Source organism: Pelophylax lessonae (genome assembly GCF_965119305.1).
Source record: "Pelophylax lessonae genome assembly, chromosome: 13".
NCBI classification, from domain to species: Eukaryota; Metazoa; Chordata; class Amphibia; order Anura; family Ranidae; genus Pelophylax; species Pelophylax lessonae.
In genome coordinates, this window is record NC_138780.1 from 209162158 (window position 1) to 209181353 (window position 19196).

Consider the following 19196-nt stretch of genomic DNA (forward strand, 5'->3'; position numbering starts at 1 on the left):
TCCGTCTGCCCCCTTGTGACGTCGTCTGTCTGCCCTCTTGTGACGTCGTCCGTCTGCCCCCTTGTGACGTCGTCCGTCTGCCCCCTTGTGACGTCGCCGGTCTGCCCACTTGTGACGTCGTCCGTCTGCCCCCTTGTGACGCCGTCCGTCTGCCCCCTTGTGACGTCGTCTGTCTGCCCTCTTGTGACGTCGTCCGTCTGCCCCCTTGTGACGCCGTCCGTCTGCCCCCTTGTGACGTCGTCTGTCTGCCCTCTTGTGACGTCGTCCGTCTGCCCCCTTGTGACGTCGTCCGTCTGCCCCCTTGTGACGCCGTCCGTCTGCCCCCTTGTGACGTCGTCCGTCTGCCCCCTTGTGACGCCGTCCGTCTGCCCCCTTGTGACGTCGTCTGTCTGCCCTCTTGTGACGTCGTCCGTCTGCCCCCTTGTGACGCCGTCCGTCTGCCCCCTTGTGACGTCGTCTGTCTGCCCTCTTGTGACGTCGTCCGTCTGCCCCCTTGTGACGTCGTCCGTCTGCCCCCTTGTGACGTCGCCGGTCTGCCCACTTGTGACGTCGTCCGTCTGCCCCCTTGTGACGCCGTCCGTCTGCCCCCTTGTGACGTCGTCCGTCTGCCCTCTTGTGACTGCTTCCCCCCCATTTTTTTTATTGCTGGCAATGCTTGTTTTCACATTTAGATGTCAATGGGGAAGCCCACTGACAGCTGATGACTCATGGTTGGTAAGGATGTGGCAGCCGGCTTGGCAGACGACGTGGCAGATCCTGCCTCTCAGCTGCCCCAATGTTGGCTCTCAGCGGCCCGATCCCACCTCTCATGAAAGGTAAGGAGAACTCCTTGTCACACAAAAGATCTCCACCTGCTTCTGTATGTTTGCACCAGGCATCCGGGGGGGACATAGCCCACATTTGCTGGTGGGTGCCCTGGATCCAAGTACCACCATTTCCCACATAGCTGTTTAATTGGTGAATGCCAGAGGTGTCTTCTCACCCCTCCCCCCCCCCCCCCCCCCCCGTCAGGACTGTAGCTTGGAGCCAAGTGAAGTTCTGTGAAACTCCTCCCCGGCTCCGTGCTACAGTCCTGTCAGCAGCACTGTGCTTAAAAAAGCACAGACATTTGTGAGAGTGCTGTGGGGAGGGGACACTAGTAAGAGAGGAGGGGGAAATGATGAGAGAGCTGGGGGGGCATTAGTAAGATAGGAGGGGGGAATGGTGAGAGAACTACTTGTAGAGCTTGTCTCTCTCCCAATTCAGGACCTTGATCCCGGCCACCACTCACTCCCGAATGGATCCAGCAACTTTGTTCTCACCAGGGGTAGAGAGATCAGCAGACATGGCTTGTACAGGAGCAGGCATGCCATCCATCCGCCCAGGGGATGGCTGAGAGCTTCCAGCAGGAGAGGCCCTGCTGGCCTGCATGGCCTCCACAGGAAGGAGCCAGGAGGGCCAGGAGAGACTTCACCACACTCCTCTCTCACACAGATCACCTGCAGCAGCTTCAGACACTCAGCAAGAGGAACTCTCTGCAGCCAACCCGAAGCTGAATGATGGGAAACTACTCCTCCCACTGACACCACTGATGGGACACTATTCCTCCCACTGACACCAATGATGGGGCACTATTCCTCCCACTGACACAAATGATGGGGCACTATTCCTCCCACTGACACCAATGATGGGACACTATTCCTCCCACTGACACAAATGATGGGGCACTATTCCTCCCACTGACACCAATGATGGGGCATTATTCCTCCCACTGACACCAATGATGGGGCACTATTCCTCCCACTGACATCAATGATGGGGCACTATTCCTCCCACTGACACCAATGATGGGACACTATTCCTCCCACTGACATCAATGATGGGGTACTATTCCTCCCACTGACACCAATGATGGGGCACTATTCCTCCCACTGACACAAATGATGGGGCACTATTCCTCCCACTGATACCAATGATGGGGCACTATTCCTCCCACTGACACCAATGATGGGGCACTATTCCTCCCACTGACACCAATGATGGGACACTATTCCTCCCACTGACACCAATGATGGGACACTATTCCTCCCACTGACACCAATGATGGGACACTATTCCTCCCACTGACACCAATGATGGGGCACTATTCCTCCCACTGACACCAATGATGGGGTGTTTTCTGCTCCCCCTGACTATGAAGGACGGTAATCTGGATCTTTGTATAGAATGTTTGGAGACTCGTATTCCATATGTAGAGAATGTTGGTGAGAATGGCGCGGCGGCACGCTCATAGCGCAGGTACGGAATAGGTGGCGCGCTCGGGCAGCGTTTGGCGTGATCTATGAGCGCAGTTTTGGCGCCGGGTATATTTGTGTGGATTGAGTGGAAGCTCCAGCTTGGTGTTTATTTCCTCAGACTTTGGAATGCGCAGCTCCGCAGATGGAAAAATCTTCCCTCGGCTCGCCGAGTGTTGCGACACCCTCCAACGTCACGCCGGAAAGTTAATGATCTTCTTTCACCATCCGAGGCGGGAACATGTGCTGCGTGTTTATTGCTCTAACCCTATAGATTGCGTGCAGCTGATGAAACTGACGTATGGCGCCTCCCCTCCCCCAACAATGAAAGGAAACCGCCATGGGAGGAAAAATGAAACAATTTGCAGCTTTCTTCCAAAATATCTGAATGTAGAATTTTATTTTATTCTGCATCTTAAAGTGGAACTCCGAGTAGAAAAAAAAATTGATCAACCCTCCCCCACTACAAAAAGGTTACCACTACCCCGCAAAAGGATCGCCCCTACCCCGCTAAGAAAGGGTCACCCCTAACCCCCTAAAGGATTGCCCCTACCCGCTGAAGAACAACGACCCTACCCCGCTGAAGAAGGATTGCCCCTACCCCGCTAAAAAAGGGTCACCCTTAACCCCCTAAAGAAGGATTGCCCCTACCCCGCTAAAAAAGGGTCACTCCTAACCCCCAAGAAAGGATCATCCCTACCCCCCTAGAAAAAGGTAACCTCTAACCCCCTAAAGAAGGATTGCCCCTACCCCGCTACAGAAGGATCACACATACCACACTGACGAACAATCACCCCTACCCCCCTGAAGTGTGACTCCTTATCCCCCTCACTAGGAGGAGACTGGTGGGAAGAGTCCAGTTGCCCTATGGTGGTGTGAGTCTTCGCCCCCTCACTAGGAGGAGACTGGTGGATACTGGCAGGAGGCAACTGGTGATCCTGGGGCTAAATGAGGAGATGACCCCAATGCTGAAGGACAGTGGCTGTGTGAGGCTTTACCTCTGTAGGGAGTAGCGGTCACCATCAGCATGGAGGTCTTGGAGGACATTCAGCAGCTCATGCAGTGCAGCCAGGAACTGAGCAGTCCTCAAGGTTTCCAGTCCTGCAGTTTTCGGGGGAACCCCATTCTCCTCCTCCCAGTTCAGCTTTCCCAATTAAAAACCTAAAAAGAACCCCAAGACTGTTTTCTGAGCCAGTGGAAGAATGAAGAAAATGGGGTGTGCCTGGCTGTGTGAGCTCTAAGGGGGGGGAGGGGATACTCACCAGCAGCTCCCACCGGGGTGCAGTACACTTCCCTGCCTCCCCCCCTAGTGTAAGCTCCAATCTATCTGGTTGGAGGGCCCTGCCCCATGTGACAACGCTGGAACTTGGTGATTGGCCACTCAGGCACAAATGCATTGCACTGGAAGGGGGGGGGGGAGGGTAGCATGTGCCTCTAACCACATGGGGGAGGAGCTCCCAGCACAGGGACTGAGCTGTCACAATCAGCTCCCAGCACAGGGACTGAGCTGTCACAATCAGCTCCCAGCACAGGGACTGAGCTGTCACAATCAGCTCCCAGCACAGTGACCGAGCTGTCACAATCAGCTCCCAGCACAGGGACTGAGCTGTCACAATCAGCTCCCAGCACAGGGACTGAGCTGTCACAATCAGCTCCCAGCACAGGGACTGAGCTGTCACAATCAGCTCCCAGCACAGTGACCGAGCTGTCACAATCAGCTCCCAGCACAGTGACCGAGCTGTCACAATCAGCTCCCAGCACAGTGACCGAGCTGTCACAATCAGCTCCCAGCACAGGGACTGAGCTGTCACAATCAGCTCCCAGCACAGTGACCGAGCTGTCACAATCAGCTCCCAGCACAGGGACTGAGCTGTCACAATCAGCTCCCAGCACAGTGACCGAGCTGTCACAATCAGCTCCCAGCACAATGACCGAGCTGTCACAATCAGCTCCCAGCACAGTGACTGAGCTGTCACAATCAGCTCCCAGCACAGTGACCGAGCTGTCACAATCAGCTCCCAGCACAGGGACTGAGCTGTCACAATCAGCTCCCAGCCTCTGTAGATGGGAGCCAGTGGGATGGGCCCCTTTGACAACCAATGGCTGCGGTCACATGGTGAGGAAGCCTCGCCTCCCAACATTAGGATGCAGTATAGCCCCACCTCACACCGGTGCGGCTTTATAATCGCACTACTTCAGCACGATTTCAAAGCTTCTCAGTGCGAATTTTACTGCCGATTTCATTGCAAGTTCATTTAAAAGAATTCTCTTCAAGTCGCAATGAAATCGATACAAAGTACTGCAGGAACCCCTTTTCATAATCCCTGTGACATGAGTCGCAGCAATGTGAATGTTAACGGGGTGCGACTTCTCATGTGATTTGGAACAAGTTACTCCAGTGGGGGAGGGTGGGAAGGGATTTAGCCTCCGTTCACAGCAGCGCTACCTGTCATGCGATTTGGCAGTTCAAAGTCGAATGACAAGTCGCACCCTATTTGTGCCTATGGTAACGTTCAAACTGGTGCGACTCTGACTTGCACAGATCTGAAAAAGTTTCCCGCACGATTTTTGACGATTTCATGTGCGACTTGTAATGACATCTGTGCATGAAATCACATGGCTGTCAGCAAGCTGCACATGAAATCGCACTGAAGTCACGCTGAAGTAGTGCGATTTGAAAGCAGCATTCTGTGTGAAGCGGGGGAAGGGTAGGAAAACCTGACAATGAAAATCACACAGAGGGTCCTTCCATGGTGGGTGTCATTCCACATGGAGGACTGGCGACATCTTGTGACAGAGAAGAGGTACTGCGGGGAACAAACAATATAAACTAAAAACCTAGAAATACTCGCTGTGTGCGTGCGATTCCAAAATATCTGCAGCTGCTCTTCGCCCAGCGCTATTCTACAACAAAATACAATTATAATAATACAGCGATTACCAATACAACAAAGAAACATAATTTACTCAAAAAATTAATATTTAAAAAACATTTACAAACTCTTTCAGAATTTCTCATATAAAGTTCTCCAAACTCCGTTAATAATGTGCGGAAGTTCTTCATGTGAGAGAATGGACCCTCAGCTTTTCAGTCTGGGGGGGGGGGGTCACCCAAACTTCTATCTGGTGTTGGGGATATCGGACCTCAGATCGGATCTCACCAATAATACTCTCAGGGCGGCCTTAACCCCTTTACCACCGGAGGATTTTCCTGCTTTACGTCCAGGCCACTTTTTCCAACTTGGCACTGCGTGACTTTAACTGACAATTGCGCGGTCATGCAACGCCGTACCCAAACAAAATTTACGTCCTTTTTTTCCCACAAACAGAGCTTCCTTTTGGTGGTATTTGATCACCTCTGCACTTTTCATTTTTTGTGATATTAATAAAAAATTGCAAAAATTTTGAAAAAAAATTGACATTTTCTAATTTGAGAGTTAAAAAATATCCGAAATATTCAATTTTTGTCATATATTTAGGCCAAAATGTATTTAGCTACATGTCTTTGACAAAAACATTCTCAATGAGCGTATTTTTAACCGCTTTAAGACCGGAAGATTTTACCCCATTCCTGACCAGGCCATATTTTGCGATTCGGCACTGCGTTATTTTAATGGACAATTGCGCGGTTGTGCAACGCTGTACCCAAATTAAATTTAGGTCATTTTTTTTCCCCCACAAACAGAGCTTTATTTTGGTGGTATTTGATCACCTCTGCGATTTTTACTTTTTGAAAAAAAAAAAAACAATATTTTTTACATTCTGATATATAACATTCCCAAAAAAAATGTATAAATCAAAATTTTTTAACATTTTTGGCCAATTTGTTTTCTGCTACATATTTTTCGTAAAAAAAAATCACAATAAGCGTATTTTAAATGGTTTGCACAAAAGTTATTGCGTTTACTAACTACGGGAAAGATTTCTGTCATTTTTATTGTTTATTTTTTTTTACTAGTAATAGCGGCGATCTGCGATTTTCTTTTTGTGGTACTGTGACATTGCGGCGGACAGATCGGACCCCTAACTGACAATTTTGACACTTTTGGGGGTACCAGTGACATTACTACAGTAATCAGTGCTATATATATGCACTGTTACTGTAATAATGACACTGGCAGGGAAGGGGTTAACTATATTGGTGATCAAGGGGTTAAATGTGTGCCTCATGGTTACTGACGTGTGTGGGGGGAGGTGACTGAGTGACACAGGCACAGATCGCAGGTTGAGCTATGCTGAATCCTGTAATCTGTCCCTGTCTGTCACTTAGGAGATCCGCCCTCTTTGTTTACACAAGTGGGCGGATTTCTACACCCGATCCCCGATGATCGGGGAAGAGCGGCGGTGATCACCGCCTCTCCTCCCCTGGCCCGACTCCCGCTGTGTCTGAATACAGCAGGAGCGAGCCTCCGGCGGTGCGCGCGTGCCACCGAGAGAGGGAAGAGTCCGGTGACGTAGGTCTACGTCGCCAGGCGTTATCGGGCCACTTTGCCGCAGTAGAGCTCAGTGCCTAGCGGTGGTCAAGTGGTTAATATCCTCCCGGCTCCATAAAACAAAATAATCCTCATAGTGAAGTCATGTAAAATTATTGTTTATTTGCGCAAAATGCAAAGCAACTTACAAAATTGTAGATAATGTCGCAGGATTTCCGGCCGTTTTGCTGGATGTGGGTCCGCCTTGGTTACCGCTAGCAACAACAGCACATTTAAGCATGTTCTCCAAGTGTGAGCACTGAGACAAGGACCAGTCCGGTATCTTTGGGTTTTTGTATTTATTGAGAACTTGGATGGGGGAAGGGATGAGTGGGATACTCCTTTGGCTCAATTATGCACAAATTGCCAGGGATAACTGAAAAATGCCGAGTGGCGCTGACTTAAAGCTGGCTGGATGCCGGTCAACGCTGGTTGACGCTGGTTGACGCTGGCTTGCTGCCTGTTGACTCCAAACTCTCTTTGGGCTGCTTTCTTGCCTAAAGAAGTCCTTTTTGAGCTCCCTTAAGCGCTACTGCCGCGCTCCTCAACACTTCAATGCCCACACCGGGGCCCCCTTTCACTCACTTATCTTCAGGGCTTAGACTCTGGCACCCCCTTTTTCTAAGCCTTCTCTACTGGTTACCTGGCTCCCGGTTCCCTTTGACCTTCTGAAGTGGTCCCCTCTCCTAGGCAGACCCCTGGGCGGTCTCGAGTACTCACAATACTGTTTTTCCCGGAAACTTCTGCCCAGCAGCTCCACTCGGTCCACAGCACTCTGCATCCCTCTCTGCAGCTCAGCTCAACCTTCATCCTCCAGGCCGACTGCCCAGGACACCTTCTCTAGCACTGACAGGAGGAGAGACAGCTGTCAGCCTCCTCCTGGGACTCTGCTTCCCGCCAAAGACGCTGCGTCATGTGCTCCCCTCAGACTTATACCCCATCCCAGGGTGCATTGCAGCAGGTCCTTTCCACTGAGATCAATATAAGCCCTGGTGTGCTATTGGTCAGGTTTCCTCCACTGCCCAACAAGTGCCCTCATTGAAAACAGTGGGGAGACTCCCTAAGCTCAACAGACACACCTGGAAGCACATGACAGCCTAGCTGAATGATCAGCCCCCTTCATAAGCAGACAGGGCCATCATATGCTCTTTCCTAGCACCTACCTAGGAGGGTGCTACAATAAAAATGGTTATAGACAATCACGAGGCTCTTCCGGGTTCTCCGCTACTCATTGTGCGTTCCACGGAGGATAGAAGGGACGTTGTTGGTTTAACAGAACTGGCAATACGTCAACGCGTTTCATCCTACCTCCACGGCATCATCAAGGACATAATTTCCGATTCACAGATAGACTCATTTATATATACGAGGATAGCACCGCCCTCCTTTATTGGCCAATCGGACAATTAGAATGGCTTTACCTGCTCCACTTTCTATACATTTTTATAAAATCATTTTTTTCTTTATATATTTTTTCTTCTATCATTTGTGTAATATTTCATATATCATAGTTGTCTGATAGAATAGTGGATTGATTGTAAAGATATTGCATTGCATAATGAAGTGTTCTTAAATAATAAAGTGAAAAAAAGTCAGTGTAATAATATATAACAGTGTAAATTTACTGTCCCCTCAAAATAACTCAACACACAGCCATTAATGTCTAAACCGCTGGCAACAAAAGTCAGTACACCCCTAAGTGACAATATCCAAATTGGGCCCCAAGTGTCAATATTTTGTGTGGCCTCCATTATTTTCCAACACTGCCTTAACCCTCTTGGGCATGGAGTTCACCAGAGCTTCACAGGTTGTCACTGGAGTCCTCTTCCCCTCCCCCATGATGACATCACAGAGCTGGTAGATGTTGGAGACCTTCCCCTCCTCCACCTTCTGTTTGAGGATCCCCACAGATGCTCAATAGGGTTTAGGTCTGGAGACGCTTGGCCAGTCCATCACCTTTACCCTCAGCTTCTTTATCAAGGCAGTGGTCATCTTGGAGGTGTTTGGGGTCGTTATGTTGGAATATTGCCCTGCCCCCAGTCTCTGAAGGGAGGGGATCATGCTCTGCTTCAGTATGTCACAGTACATGTTGGCATTCATGGTTCCCTCAATGAACTGTAGCCCCCCAGTGCTGGCAGCACTCATGCAGCCCCAGACCATGACACCCCCACCATCATGCCTGACTGTAGGAAGACACACTTGTCTTTGTACTCCTCACCTGGTTGCCCCCACACACGCCTGACACCATCTGACACCAAATAAGTTTATCTTGGTCTCATTAGACCACAGGAGATGGTTCCAGTAATCCATGTCCTTAGTCTGCTTGTCTTCAGCAAACTGTTTGCAGGCTTTCTTGTCCATCATCTTTAGAAGAGGCTTCCTTCTGGGATGACAGCCATGCAGACCAATTTGATGCAGTGTGCGGCGTATGGTCTGAGCACTGACAGGCTGACCCCTCCTCCACCCCTTCAACCTCTGCAGCAATGCTGGCAGCACTCATACCTCTATTTCCCAAAGACAACCTCTGGATATGACGCTGAGCACGGCACTCAACTTCTTTGGTGGACCATGGTGAGGCCTGTTCTGAGTGGAACCCGTCCTGTTACACCACTGTATGGTCTTGGCCACCGTGCTGCAGCTCAGTTTCAGGGTCTTGGCAATCTTCTTATAGCCTAGGCCAGGGGTGTCAAACTCAATTTAATCGTGAGCCGCATCAGCATTATGATTGCCCTCAAAAGGGCTGGTTGTATCTGTAGGACTAGATGTCAAGTGCATCCCCTACCCTTACATAAGACGTCAAGAGCCTCTCCACCATCAGAAGTTGAGTCCCCCCTTACCTTGTGGTGCTGCTGGAAAGAAGCTGGAGGCATTGCTGGAAAGCAGAAAGTATAAGGTCTGGAGGAGGACTGGAGCTCTCCTGTAGGTGCGAGGGCCACATAAAATGGCCTGGAGGGCCGGATTCGGCCCGTGGGCCTTGTGTTTGACACCGGTGGCCTAGGCCATCTTTATGTAGAGCAACAATTCTTTTTTTCAGATCCTCAGATGGTTCTTTGCCATGAGGTGCCATGTTGAACTTCCAGTGACCAGTATGAGAGAGTGAGAGCGATAACACCAAATATAACACACCTGAGACCTTGTAATACTAACGAGTCACATGACACCGGGGAGGGAAAATGGCTAATTGGGCCCAATTTGGAGATTGTCACTTAGGGGTGTACTGACTTTTGTTGCTAGCGGTTTAGACATTAATGGCTGTGTGTTGAGTTATTTTGAGGGGACAGTAAATTTACACTGTTATACAAGCTGTACACTCACTACTTTACATTGTAGCAAAGTCTCATTTCTTCAGTGTTGTCACATGGGAGGGGTGTACTTACTTTTGTCAGATACTGTAGGTGGTAAGGTTGGAAAAAAACACCCGTCCATCCAGTATAACCCGTGTAGGTGAGCTCCTGTCAAAAACCATTTCCCGTATCTCTGTATATTGTGTTCTAATGTGAACCATCCCTTCAAACAAAATACAAAACATTGTAACAGCAAAATGTCATAAAATGTATCAAAATGAAGTCCAAATAATCCTCCAATCATGTGACTTCAATAATCCAAACACTTTTTAGGAACCCTTCAGCCTGTCTCAGCATGGCGGTGGGTGAAGAGAACCCAATCCCACTATTTATTTGCTGGATTATTTGGGACTTTATTTTGATGTCACAAAGTTTTGGAATCGTTTTGCGTTCATTGATTTCGATGGCTCTGAGTGTTTTCTGACCCTTCAGTGATGAAGCAGCAATTATTATTTCCAAATTCTCCAAATTTCAATGTTTAACGCCTCTCTGACATAAATAATCCAATAAACAGCGGAGAATTTATTTAAAATAGTTTTTATTAATATTGATGAATAAATCTCAGACATCCAGGATCTGATGAGATTGTGGTGGTCGGGGACACAGATCAGCGCTGCGTTTCGTCGGATCTCTCATCTTTTGTAAAGGGATGGAGATTTGTCAGTAGATTTTTTATCTGTTGGAGCTATTTGGAGGTCACGGATCCTTCACAGGTCTTTGTACCCGGGGGAGGGGTAATAAACCTCTGAAAGGAAAATAACACCCAAATAGGATCTATAGAGCGCTTGTGTGTCCATTCATAGAGATCTGTACATCACTTGTGTGTCCATTCATAGAGATCTATACAGCGCTTGTGTGTCCATTCATAGAGATCTATACAGCGCTTGTGTGTCCATTCATAGAGATCTATAGAGCGCTTGTGTGTCCATTCATAGAGATCTATACAGCGCTTGTGTGTCCATTCATAGAGATCTATACAGCGCTTGTGTGTCCATTCATAGAGATCTATAGAGCACTTGTGTGTCCATTCATAGAGATCTATAGAGCACTTGTGTGTCCATTCATAGAGATCTATAGAGCACTTGTGTGTCCATTCATAGAGATCTATACAGCGCTTGTGTGTCCATTCATAGAGATCTATAGAGCACTTGTGTGTCCATTCATAGAGATCTATAGAGCACTTGTGTGTCCATTCATAGAGATCTATAGAGCGCTTGTGTGTCCATTCATAGAGATCTATACAGCGCTTGTGTGTCCATTCATAGAGATCTATAGAGCACTTGTGTGTCCATTCATAGAGATCTATAGAGCGCTTGTGTGTCCATTCATAGAGATCTATAGAGCACTTGTGTGTCCATTCATAGAGATCTATACAGCGCTTGTGTGTCCATTCATAGAGATCTGTACATCACTTGTGTGTCCATTCATAGAGATCTATACAGCGCTTGTGTGTCCATTCATAGAGATCTATAGAGCGCTTGTGTGTCCATTCATAGAGATCTATACAGCGCTTGTGTGTCCATTCATAGAGATCTATAGAGCGCTTGTGTGTCCATTCATAGAGATCTATACAGCGCTTGTGTGTCCATTCATAGAGATCTATAGAGCGCTTGTGTGTCCATTCATAGAGATCTATACAGCGCTTGTGTGTCCATTCATAGAGATCTATAGAGCGCTTGTGTGTCCATTCATAGAGATCTATAGAGCGCTTGTGTGTCCATTCATAGAGATCTGTACATCTCTGGATCTGAAAAATTCTATAAAATTCTTCTTCTGTTAATTTTTTCTACCAAGGATTACATTTCCACATGAAGATATATATCCGTGTACATGTGTATAGGCAGGGCCTCTGATAGGGCAGTACAACCAGTCCTGTTGTATCGGGCCCCGCCCCTTCAGGGGCCCCAGCAGCTTATAGTCAATGTTTGCTAAATAAAGAAATAGTGCTTACTAAAATAACCCCCCCCCACACTCCTACATGTCTGGGGGTGTATAAACACATTTTCCTGGGCCCCGTCAGGTCAGCTGTGGGGCCCAGGAGGTCGAAGCAATACAGGGACTTTTTAATCATTTTTGGGGCGTAAATACTCCCCCCCCCCGCTGCTGAATTACAGTTTTGGTTGGAGAGACTGACTTCAGGCTGCTGACATTTTTACTGCCCCAACCACTCTTCTTTAACCCCTTTTACTGCCCTAACCACTCCTCTTTAACCAGAGCCTTCAGGGCCACGGTACAAGAAACCATGAAGGAACCCCTGGCCAGGGCCCTTCCCTTCAAGCCTGGGGCTCTTCCCACTGACAGTCTTAGAGTCCTGGTCTCCCCCCTCTTTTTGCGATCCTGGGGCCCTTTACTCTAGTTTTGGGGCCCTTTTATTACGTTCCCGCAGAGGGACCCTTTCACAAGTTCTGCAGTGGGCCCCCTTTCTGCCATATTGGGGCCTCCCCACGGTGGTGGAATGCCAGGGCCCGGTCACAAGTGTGACCTTTGCAATCCTGGAAGGTCACCCACTGGTGTCAGTAGTTTTTATTTTTTTTGGTATTTTAATTGTATTATTTTTTTTATCATTTTATTTTATTTTTTTACAATGCCACTGACTATGACTCTGTCCATTCAGAAAAGGAAGGAGCTGGTAAATTACATATTTACCGACCCCTTCCTGGTTCTCTATTGTGACACATCCCCTGCAGCACCTGACAGGAGAGGGGAAGGAGCACAGTGGGGGGGGGGGGGCAGGGGAGCACACAGGGGCCCAGAGACAGCAGAACACAAGTGAACTGGATAGGAGGAGTGGGGGGGGCAGCATACAGAGGAACCAATCTCCTCCATTTTCCTCCTGCAGCTACAGGAGGAAAAAGGAGGACAGTGATTTCTCTACATGCAGGATGATCGGAAAGCTCCCATTTGCAAGTAGAGATCATTAGCTTTCCATTAAAGAGGTTGTAAACCCACCTTAAAGACTTTAACCAATAGGTAAGCCTATATTAAGGCTCACCTATAGGTGCTATAAATATCTCCTCCACTTGCACCGTTTAGGAGATATTTACAATGCATGCAGCCGATGACATCATCGGCGCATGCGCTCTGAAGGAACGGCCACCTGTTCCGTTCCATCAGAGCCCTATGCCGTGAACGGCGGCTCCCGTGCGCATGCGCGGGAGTGATGTTATCGCACCCCCCGGCCAATCAGATGGCCGGAGGACGCGAACGAGGAAACAGGACGGCCGGACATGTCGGCCGCCCTGTCACTGAGCGGGCGGCACTGCGGGGGCTTCGTTTTAAGGTAAGTATTTCATAATGAGCTAGTATGCGATGCATGCTAACTCATTATGCCTTTACCTTTACAGGTTTTTTTTTCTCATTTTTTTTATGAGGGTTTACTTCCCCTTTAACCGCCGATAACTTTGCCGGGAGCGCACAGGGCGCACGCTTTCGGCACATCTCTGTTTACATTCTGTAGCGCCGCACCCGCCGAGAGGCCATAAATATCCGTGCATCCGGCGTGAAGAGGTTAAGAACTTTCCAAGCTTTCCAATTAGTATTTTATGTGGACCTAATTGAAGGCGCTATGTAGGGCTACACCTACCTACCTACCTACCTACCTACCTACCTCTATGTCCATTCAGGACAGAAAAACTATGGAAAAGGATTGCATCTTTGGCTGTTTTTCCAGACCAGACTGGAGTCCATTTACAAATGGTCCCCTATAGAGCCATCACAATTCCACCCTTGTCCGTTGTATGGTGCATGCAAACAAAAACTGAACAGGCGGAGTCAAGGGAGGGGCCAGGGGTAGGGCCGAGGGCAGGGCCAAGGGTGGGATCAAAGGCAGGGCCAAAGGGTCCATAGTGTGTATTGACTCCTAGAAATACAATGAGTTCAGATCTGTAAACCAAAAACAGGAAAATCCTGTGGTCACATGTAAGTGTCTATACCAGGGCCGGCCCCACCATGGGTCCCGCTGGGTCTATTGGACCCAGGCAGCACTTTGAGAGGGGCAGAAAATTGACTCCCAAGATTTTTTTTCCAGCAGTTTTGTGTGTCTTCAGTTTGCGGAGCATTACGAGCGGCATTTCCCCATCTCATACTGCCGCCCGCAGTGCAAATTGATGAGTATGAGGAGGCGGAGTCTCCTCCGGGGATCGTCCTTCACGTGATCAATGCCTTCTTAAGAGCATTAAAGGGCCCCCGGGCAATGCAGTGCACTGAGGCCCCGCCTACACAATAAAAATGCAAATTATCGATAAGGCGATATTTATTGGTACAGCAGTGCCAGCCTAATGACAGCTTCCAAGTTCGGCGGCTGGGTCCGGTGACACACACACATGAACGGGAGTCAGACTCAACTGTCCTGTGTGTGCCTGTACACAGCTTCTTTCCCTCTCCCTGGGCTTCAGTGAGTGGAGGGGCAGCCATGCTGGGTGAGGAGGAGGGGGCAGAAAGAGAGGGCCACAGGATGCCCTGGCAGATACAGCAAGACAGAAGAGGACGGCACCCACTGCCCTAGGGTACAGAGGAGAGCAGTGATTGGTCACAGGGTGACTGGGCAAAGCCTGTCCATGGAGCAGGGGAAAAACTTTTGGGAGCCTCCTGAAACTATGGGGGATGTAGTCTCTTAAAAGCCAAGTACTGAAGGGGGCTTCAAATCCCAGGAGAAAAGGGTGCTGCAAAGGAGGAAAAGGAAAGAGAAGTTTGAGGCAGTCTCACCTGGGAAGTAATGGCACTTTTCCACTGCAAGTACCGGCTCGGCTCCACTCGGCCCTGCTTGGCCTGGTTTGGTTTTCCACTGCATGGTACCGCACGGTACGGTGTTGGAATGCTACGGTACGGTTCGGTACGGTTCGGTACGGTTTGGTACGGTTTGGTACGGTTTTCTTTTCCACTAAAGTAGTAAGTGGGTGGGATAACAACGATTCTCTGACCAATCAGTGGCTAGTAGTGACAAACAGTCAAGGCTGCATGCAAAGGATTGTGGGATATGGTATCGGTACAGCCCTCTTGGAACCACAACTGAGGTGGTACTGTTTAAGCGAGCCGTACCGTTCAGTTCCATGTAGTGAAAAAGCGACGCCGTACCGTACCGAACCGTTCCAACACCGTACCATGCGGTACCAGCAGTGGAAAAGCGCAAAAGCAAGCCGAACCGTTGGGTTCCATGCAGTGGAAAAGCGCCATAAGAGGTGATGAGTGTAGGGGGCTGCTGAGGTGGAGATGCTGCCTACTGTGGGTGTTCACCGGAGAGAGACTGGGCTACGACATTTGAATGGAGGTCATGGCTGTTGGGGAGATGCCACGAGCTGGAGGAAAGGGGCGTGACTGGTTCTGTGAGAAATCGCCATTAGTGGGCCCCGAGACGCCACCACCATCAGTCTCTGACTCCAGCGAATGGGAGACTGCATAGTGGTGAGAGGCCATTGGCCACAACTTCATTACACATTTCCCAGGGACAGTGTCACTTTACCTTTGAATATAGTATGGGAACTTACACGCTGTACCATGGGATTCTCTTAAACCTGAGCGCTCTAACACAGAACTGTGGGCCCGAATGATTAAATCTACATTGGCCCTTGGGAAGAGTTTAGAGAGACTGAAGGGTTCAGGTGCAGAGATAGTTGGTCCTCTCATTGTTGTGGTGTGGTGCTAATTAATTTATCTCTTATCGTTTATTGCTGCTGCATTTCTTTTCCTATTGTTACCTAAAAGGGTGTTTATCCTAAATAAATCCTCCTTCCTCAGCCTTGGTGTATCAGAGGGTGTGGCATTGCCCGAAGGGTCATTGTCCTCCTGGCCCTCAGGAGGTTTAGAGTAGTATAGCATTTTTGGTGTAAATAAGAGATGTATAAATCCATACGGACCATAGGAGGGACAACTGGGAAGGAAAGAGAAACAGAGGGATCTGGTACTAAATTGGGTCAGTTCCTCCAAATTAGAGACAGTTGGGTGCTCTGGGATATTGATTGTCACCGGGACAGGAAGGCACGGACAGCAATAAACACATTGCCAGGAATTGTAACTCTTCCCCATTCTACTAAAATTGAGCTTTTGTTGGTGTCTTCATTGGAGAGATTTCCCATCACCTTTTTTTCCTGACAGGAAGTCAAGGTAAATCTCCTCAATAGGGTTACAGATGGCAACAAAAAGTCGAATCATTCTCCACTTGATCCACAATGAAATTCAACATTGAAGAAATTAATAAATGGTTTAACTCATCACACGCCACTCACATCTGAAAACATCCATTTTACTTGTAGACAGCCTCACCATTCCCCCCCCCCCCCTTCCCCCCAATACACTATTCTTGTTCCATGTATGAAGTCCGGCAGTCACAGAGATGAAGATGAAAACATCAAGTAACAAAGACGGTTCTGCATTCCCTCCTATATCGTAGTGTAACTCCGGCTGTAGTTTGCTATTTTCACCTTTTCAGGAAAAATTATTTTTACGTCATTTCCGTTCTCTCGGCTCGCTTTCATGTAGAAATCTTTCTTCTGGCGAATTAAGTGCCTGTACTTGGCATTGGCCAACCACGTTTCACATTTGGATAAGAAGATAATCCCGGTGGTGATGAGGACGATGAGACAAGTGAGGAGGCCGAGGACGATGAAGCAGATGATTTGACTTCGGTTGAGGAGAGTATCTTTGTTGTGGATGGTCTCCTTCATGGTGATCTTCAGGACCTCGTGGCCTGAGTGGTGGATCCCCTTGTGATGTGGCGGGAAGTTATAGCTGTGCTCATTGGTAAATAAGCTCTTCCTTTGTGTAGGAAAAGCACAGGTGGCTCCTGAGTATTCTGGCAGACAGGAGCATTGGTACCCATCCAGCTTCTCATAGCATGTACCACCATTGGTACAAGGGTTACTGTTACACCATGAAAGGAGTTCAGAGCAAGAACGACCACCAAATCCAGATGGGCAATGGCAGCGAAAGCCAGGGCCAATGTCTGTGCAGTTTCCTCCATTAACGCAAGGGTTGGGGCTGCAGTCATCCTTGTCTATTTCACAGTAGTCACCTGCGAAACCATCAAGACACCGGCATGAGGCATGGCCAGAAAAGCCATTGTTGTCCACACATGTCCCTCCATTCTTGCATGGAGACCTGCAATGGTATGCAAAGAACAATACAAAAATATAAGGAAGATTGGTCACTTTTAAAACAACTTATTTAGCACATGGCTAAATGCACAACATGAGGAACACACTTCAGTACAAGGAAGCACTTTCTGTACCCCTCTCTGATTTAGTTTGACTTTCCTACTAACACCTTTAACGAGAACTGGGTTACCTCCAGGCATACCTGCCCTCAACTTATCCACAAATATATATGCTCAAATACGAAGACTCTCAAATATAAGGGTTAGGATGGTACTTTTACAGAGGAGCCTTGTCAAGGCAGTGTAACTTTCACATTTATTTGCAGATGTATGCAACTAAAATCTCTGTTCTTAACCTTAATTTTTAGACAGTGACATTTTTTTACAGGCTAGCTGGCAGGTGTGCTGGGAAAACTTTGTTAATTTGCTTGCCCTGACTTCCAGTGATTTGATGGCTAAGCCCTGCCAACTGCTGTTCCAGTGAAAATGCCTTTTTAATCAATAAAGAAGTCTTATTGGATGGGATGTAGGGAGTTAATGGAGCCATCAAGCCAAGGAAACTCCGACTTCATGGACAGGAGGAAGGAAGTTGAAGGAGCCACCAAGCCAAAGGAATCTCTGGCTTAATGGACAGGAGGAAGGGAGTTGGTGGAGCCATCAAGCCAAGGAAACTCTGGCCTCATGGGCAGAAGGGTAAGAGTTGGTGAAGCCATCAAGTAAAGGAAACTCTGGCCTAATGGACAGGAGGAAGGGAGTTGGTAGAGTCATCAAGCCAAGGAACTCCAACATTCTAGACAGGAGAAAGGGAGTTGGTGGAGCCATCAAGCCAAAGAAACTCCAGCCTCATAAGCAGGAGGAAGGGAGTTGGTGGAGCCATTAAGCCAGGAAACTCTGGCATCCTAAAAAGGAGGAAGGTAGTTGGTGAAGCCATCAAGCCAAGGAAACTCTTGCCTCATGGACAGAAGATTAAGAGTTAGTGAAGCCATCAAGCCAAGGAAACTCCAGGTTTATGGCCAGGGGGATAAGAGTTGGTAAAGCCATCAAGCCAAAGATATTCCGGCCTAGTGGACAGGTTGAAGGGAGTTGGTGGAGCCATCAAGTCAAGGCTACCCTGACCTCATGGAAAGGAGGAAGGGACTTGGCAGAGCCATCAAGCCAAAGAAACTCTGGCCTCATGGACAGGAGGAAGGGGGTTGGTGGAATTATCAAGCAAAGGAAACTTCAGCCTCATGAACAGGTGGAAGGGAATTGGTGAAGCCATCAAGCCAAGGAAACTTTGGCCTCTTGGGCAGAAGGATAAGAGTTGGGGAAGCCATCAAGCCAAGGAAACTCTGGCCTCATGGACAGGAGGAAGGGTGTTAGTGGAGCCATCAAACCAAGAAACTCTAGCATTCTAGACAGGAGTAAGGGAGTTGGTGGAGCCATCAAGCCAAGGAAACTCCAGCCTCATGGACAGAATGATAAGAATTAGTGAAGCCATCAAGCCAAGGTAACTCCAGACTCATGGACAGGAGGTAGGAAGTTGGTGGAGCCAACAAGCAAAGGAAGCTTCCGCCTCATGGACAGGTGTGTCAAGGTCTTACCTTGCCTTCCTGTTGGCAGCCATCTTGGACATGTGCAGACTGCTGTCTCTTATAAACTCTGTTTGCATCATCACTTGCCTGCTGTCTGGGCAATACTCAGTCATGATGTTGCACACCTGACTATATATATCACCTGAGGGTTTGCAGTCCTTGCTCTTGTGTTGGTGCTCCAAGGTGCATCACTGCTAGCATTCTTCTGTTCTCTGTGTTCCTCCGTGCATGACCTGGCTTGGTTGTCGACATTCCTGGCTCTCAATCCTGCATCTGTGTACGTCCCCGCATCGGCAGACGACCTGACATCAGCTGACTACCTGCGTCTGGACTTGACCCCGGCTTGAATGACTACCAACTTCCAGACTCGATCCCAGCTTGGATGAATACACGCTTCTGGACTTTACCTAGGCTGTTCCTAATTTCGCTCCTCTCTCTTGCTGCGC

The 19196-nt window shown here is 48.6% G+C and overlaps 1 protein-coding gene across 2 annotated transcripts in view; it reads right to left on the bottom strand.

The window, feature by feature from the left end:
* Positions 1-16363: 16363 nt before the first annotated feature.
* The window catches only part of DLK1 (delta like non-canonical Notch ligand 1), a 53547-nt gene continuing 50714 nt past the window's right edge, over positions 16364-19196 (bottom strand). For both annotated transcript variants that reach the window (XM_082242876.1, XM_082242875.1), the window contains exon 6: positions 16364-17181. In XM_082242876.1, the coding sequence (XP_082099002.1) occupies positions 16464-17181 (718 nt within the window). In that variant the 3' untranslated portion in view covers positions 16364-16463. The remainder of the gene's footprint in view (positions 17182-19196) is intronic.